The sequence below is a fragment of the Crocodylus siamensis genome, chromosome 1 (assembly GCF_052110815.1).
Source record: "Crocodylus siamensis isolate JL-2025a chromosome 1, ASM5211081v1, whole genome shotgun sequence".
Classification (NCBI taxonomy): domain Eukaryota; kingdom Metazoa; phylum Chordata; order Crocodylia; family Crocodylidae; genus Crocodylus; species Crocodylus siamensis.
This window is the reverse complement of record NC_143395.1, coordinates 270,962,423-270,968,422: the sequence shown is the minus strand read 5'-3', so window position 1 is coordinate 270,968,422 and position 6,000 is coordinate 270,962,423. Positions and strand designations below refer to the sequence as shown.

General features: G+C 41.9%; 1 protein-coding gene across 1 annotated transcript in view; it reads left to right on the top strand.

Moving 5' to 3' along the window:
- The first annotated feature begins 980 nt into the window (after nt 1-980).
- Nucleotides 981-6,000, top strand: part of LOC149874480 (uncharacterized) — a 59,339-nt gene continuing 54,319 nt past the window's right edge. Inside the window, exons 1-4 of the mRNA XM_090045272.1 lie at nt 981-1,221; nt 3,620-3,735; nt 5,146-5,217; nt 5,782-5,877. Coding sequence (XP_089901398.1) covers nt 981-1,221; nt 3,620-3,735; nt 5,146-5,217; nt 5,782-5,877 — 525 coding nt within the window. The remainder of the gene's footprint in view (nt 1,222-3,619; nt 3,736-5,145; nt 5,218-5,781; nt 5,878-6,000) is intronic.

Genomic DNA, 6,000 nt, shown 5'->3' with positions numbered 1-6,000 from the left:
ATAATGTAGAAATCTTACAAAAGAAAATTATTATTGTTTGGAGGGACTATTAGAGCAGTACTTCCTGCTGTACAATCTTGGATTCTACTTTTAATAGGGTCTCAGCAGTACCCTTGGTGTAAGATAAGAATCCCCAGGATTTTTTGCATCTTACACCCTTTGAATTTCATCCCACAAATTCATTATGAATATGAAATAATTCATATTTTGAATAATTGTAAGAAGATCGGGCATCTAAGCACTGATTTTAAAGTGCTTAGTCCTTTGGCTACCCAAGAGCTTCTGTCTTTATCATTCTTATCCAAGTTTGTACTTTTGAAACATTTTCGTTTCAAAGATCTTGTTTTTTTTAGAGAGAATCCTTTCGGGCCTAGATAGCCTTAAATATAAAGAGAGAGTAGAGTATGGCTTGTTCGAACCCCAATTCCATTCACGGACATCAGCCTTTACAAGATCTAATGGAAGCATTACAAAATCAGATGCCTCCTGATACCTCCTTTAGTCAATGTGAATTTTTATGGAGTAATGCTGATCATTTTGCCAATAATTTAATTGGAGTACTGCAAGTGGTAGGGAATGATATAAAGTTAAATCATATAGTTTTCCATCATAGAGCTATCCCTAGTGGTAACCCGATTTTGACAGACTTGCGTTGCAGAATAGTATATCTGCAACAAACAGGGACAGCAGCGGGCAATAACCCATCCCAGATATATGTCACTCTTAGCCCCCCAGGACTATCTGTGTTGTCAGCTAAATGGATGCTTTGATGACCCCAGTATTTTACTGGTAGCTACTCAAAAGGCCAATTGGGATGACCCAGCAACAGGAAATATTCATGGAGGATCGGGCGGAGCGCCAGCTTTAGAAGTAATAGTAAAGGATGAAAAAAAATAAAGGGGAAATATTTTTGTTACTAAAAGGACAATTGTTGAATGAAGTATAAGCTAGTGGGTAGTCCTATACTGCCTCCAAAGGATATGGAAGGCCACAAACGCATAGTAATTGCCATGTTTAAGGTTGCGGAAAAACGCCCAGACGTACCTCCTTTGATTAAAGAGGCCAAAGGAAAATATCAGTTGGCCAAAAAGAAACTTACGACCCTTCTGTTTGAAGCGTTAAGCAATCAGATAGTCAAGGATGTAAGTGATACTAAAAAAGCCCTGATATCCATGACTAAAAAAATTGTTACAATTATCAAAAATGCCAGAAAAACTAATGGTAACTAAACCACACTATTAGCCAGCCAGCTACAACATAACACAAGCCCCAGGCTTATCATACAAATCCTGCTCCATGCTGGCTCACAACCATACCTCCCTCAGGGTCCTCTCTACCCCTGCATCATTGCAGCCAGTCAGCATGGTCAGGCAGCAACCATCCACTCAGGCTGCTCAGCTCTCCCACAGAGCTCCTGCTCCTGCAGCTGCCAGAACAGAACTGCTACTTAGGCTCCAGCCTGGGCTGTTTATAAAGGCCTGGCCCTGCCCCCTTCAGGTCACATGACCTGCCTGGTTGCCCCAGCAACTGGCACCTGAGCTGCCCTGGTGATTGGCAGCTCTCTTTATTTCCTTCAAGGCACGGGGCACCCAAGTGCCCCCATGACACATGTAATGGAAGGAATTTGGGACTTGTTCTCAAAAAAGAACAAGTCGCATAAGTCCTCCAGACAAGTAATGGTCTTTAGCAATATGGGGAAAAGAGAACACACATTTAACTCATATAGAAGCAACGTGACAGTTACCCCATTTAAAAAGATTGATCCCAGACGAAATATATGGAGGAAATTTCTTAAAGGAAAAGGGGATGACATGACCACCTGGGATGGAAAAGCAGATTGGCTGCTTGAGTGCAGAACGCGACAGTTAGGGTATAAGGATATTTCTCAGGGGCCAAATCCTAAAGGTCTGCCTAAGGAAAACAGAAAAGTTGACCAATTAGATAGCCAGGAAGCCATGGATTTATTGTAATAGGATAGCCAGGAGGGGTGTTGTTGCACCTCACGCTGGATGGAGCAACTTTCTCTGGCTATAGAACCCGGCAATGATGGTGATTTTAGACCTTTTGCTTTTTTACAATGGGAAGGAAAAAGTAAATTATTCTTATTAGACACAGGCGCACAAATTATGGCAGTCACTGAAAGAGGAGTAGAAACACGGAAAGTTAGCGGAATCCCAGGCATGACAGGCCATAGAATAGCATATGAAGTTCTCGGCAATCTAGAAGGGCGACGAGTTAAAGCTTATAGGGTAAAGGGACTCAAACACTGTATTTTAGGAATAGATAATATGTAATATAATTTTTCAGCTTTTGATTTAAGACCTTTGCAGAAAAGTCAAAATGTCGCCAATGCCCCTGTTATCCCGTTATCCCATTAAAAAAGGGACCTATCTATACGCCTCAGTTTCCAATTAAGAAAGATTCACATAAAATAATAGATCAATGGTTATTGGATTTACAAGAAAAAGGAATACTCTGTACTGAGTGGAAAGAAGAATGCTTGAAATTAATTGATCAAGTTGAGAGAATTTTAAATGCCCATAACTTTCAAATCAATCTAGAGAAAAAACAAGGACCGGCCCAGATGGTGCAATGGTTAAGGAAAATATGGACAGTAGAACAAATTAAAGCGGATTTAGCATGGCAGGCTAAGTATCAATGGCAAATGGAATTACAAGTTCCAACTACTAAAAGAGAATGCCAAAAAATTAGAGGGATACTCAATCAATTGCGAGATCAACATCATGAAGTTCCCATGGCCGTTAAGTTATTATCTGCCAGAATTCATAAAACTGCAGATTTTTCAAAGTTAGCTTTACAAGAAAAATTACGAGAGGGAACTCGATTGGCCAACTGCATCTTACATTCTGCTCTAGAATTAACACATCCACAGCCTCTTGTTTTGGCTGATGTTTACATTTTGGTATTTCAAGGTATATACCAAATTAAAGTTTTTCAAAAGGGAAAGTTGGTCTGGATAACAGGTGCCAACATTCTGCCTGTCTGGAAAATCCTTACTTATGCAGAACAAGAAGCTTGTGTTTTGACAAAACATGGCAGTGGCTTATTAGAATTAGAAATTTGCCAATATCAAATATTTACTCAATATTTAGATTTACAATTAATCTGGAATTCAGAATGAAATTATATTTGGCCTTGTTTTTCCAAATTAAAGATAGCTCGGCAATTAGAAATGTTAATAATTTAATCTTGTTTCGGTAGATACTTTTTTGTCAGGTTTTGTGGAATGGCAATGGGCCAGGATGGTTAATGATATGGATCCACCTTCATGGATTTTTTTCAGATGGAAGTAATAACGAGTGTGTGACAATTTGTCAAAGATGTCAACTACAAGCCCGAAAATATAACAATGAAAACGCACAGTACAATGAGGGATTCGGTATCCTGTGCACCTTACAACACTGCACAATTAATCATTCTTCAGAACAGGTTGTTCTAGGAGTAGATACCCAATATGGGATCAACAGATTGTTGATTATCCATAAACCAGAATTCTCTGAAATTGCACATAATCATCAGAAATTATGAATGAATATTAAAACTCAAATACAAGGATTAGATAAAGTTTTGTAATTATGTAAATTTATCTCACACAAAGATAAGGCCTTTGATCAGGTAATAGAACCAGCCTGGGACATGATGACACTAGACTCTGATATTGAATTAGCCAGTAGAATTATGGATATTCATGAAAGATTGGGACATCTAAGACCAGTAAGATCATATAATTTAATAAAAAAATATGAAACTGGAAAACCAGTACCTACGGTTCAACAGGTAAAAAATGTACTAAAATGGTGTAATATTTGTAATAAATGGAATATACAAGGAACCTACAGTAACTGGCAAAAAGGGGCTTATGACCCAGCTAAATATATTTTAAATTAAGTATGGCAAATAGACCACATAGGGCCGTTACAAGGAGCAAATGACTATAAATATGCCTTAACATGTATCGACTTAGCTACACATACCCTAATGGTAGTGCCTCAAAGAAATTTGAGTTCTTCTAATACTATTAAAGCATTACAACTGTGTTTAGCTAGCAAAGGACAACCTGGGCAGAATTTATGTGATAATAGCTCAGCTTTCACTTCTAGGAAACTTCAAAATTATTGTGATAACATTTATCCTCGAATCCAACTACAATATGTTGCACCATATACTCCTCAAAGTAATAGGGTAATAGACAGAGCTAATAGAATCTTTAAAACCTTACTTCAAAAAGAATTAAATTCGGAAAATTTTAAAGGGTAAACCAAAATTTATTTACAGTGTGTAATCATTTATAATCTAAGTTATGGTTTAAACCATGTACCTTTTCCTGAGACGATAGCACAAAAACATAAAAATCAGGTAAAATTTCCTCCTGGTACTGAGACTTGGTTTCGAATTCCTCAGTCAAAGGCAAGACAATTGGGAAAAGTCTTGAATGGCTGTCACCTACTATTGTGCAGCTCAAAGATTATGCAGGAAAGGAACATATTGTACATATTACAAAATGTAAGTTCATCCAAAAGTAATCGAGAAGTGAGCACTTCCCTTGTGTTTAAATTGCAGGAAGAAGAAAAGATATCGTCATTATGGAAGGCATCAAGATATTTCTATGTATCCTGGGACTGTTTGTCCTAATGAATGCTGAAGATAAGTGTACAGATTGCACACAAGATTTGATATGTTGGGTTAATACGACATGTTTTATAGTACTCAACGGAACTAACTTTACTGCTGACCTCTGTACTCAATGGGTTAATGATTCAGGCATTCCTGCTGGATGTTTTGAACATTTCTACTGTAAGTTGGACGGGAATAAAACTCGAATTTATAATCTTACTGGAATGGATGGACTGACTTTAAATACACCCAATGGAAAGCTTACAGTTTTTTGGACTATGAACCAATGTAATACAACCGATGCAATTCTTCAGAATTAGAAGATTCCTTGGACATTTTCAATGTTCAGTCCCAGTGATTCAGCACCAAAATAACCCTATGCAAAGATACTGTAATAGTACTTGGAACCCTTTATGCTCCTATAATGTTACTAACTGTAGGGAAGGAGAGGAGTTAGGCACACGTGTGTCCCGCACGCACGTGTGCCCCATAACTAACTTTTGACCCGAGGCAGTGGCGGCGGCGGCAGCAGCAGCAGCAGAGGAATCGGCAGCGGGGGCAGCAGCAGCTGATCCCCCGAAGGTAAGTGGGGCGGAGGGCCTCGGCACAGCTGAGCCGGATCCGGAGGGGAAGCCCTCCGGGTCCCATATAGCTGAGCCGGTAGGGAGCCGCGCTCCCGAGCCGCGCAGCGCGAACAGAGCGCGCAAACAGGCGCGCTCTGTAAGAGCGCGCCGGCGTTTGCGCAGGCGTTCGCGCCGGCGGGCGGGCTGGGAGGGCCAGGAGTGGGACTCCTGTACGGGTAGGACGTAGACACCACACAGGTCTACAAACAGCAGCTTAGAATGGTGTCTACGAGGAGTGCTGCTAGGGCCTCTGCCCAGGGGGACAAGGCTAACCGGGGCTGGTCTGAGGCCTCCACCCAGACCGAGCCCATGGGGAAGCTGATGTCCCCCTACCTCCCGGCTTGCGGGGGATCCCCAGCAGGGCCGGGGGGGGGCAGAGATTGGGAGCCCCCACACCTGTCCGGCAGGTGCCCGGCTTAGGGCTCTGGAGGCACAGGTGAGGGAGCTCCGGGAGGAGGTTAGCAGGCTGAGGGGGATCAGGAAGGCGGAGGAGGAAATTGACAGTTATTTCCTTTCCCTGCAGGACCAGGCACCCAAGGAAGAAGCAGCCCAGGGAAGGACCTCCACGGCAGAGTGGCAGACGGTCACAGCCAGGACCGGAGCGGCTCGCAGCGAGCAGGTACAAGCTTCTCCAGTCCGACTGGAGAACAGGTACGAGGCCTTGGCGACTCTGCAGGAGATGGAAAGGGAGGAGGAAACCCTTGGGCAGGAAGAAATGCCACATTCTTCACATTCCAAACAG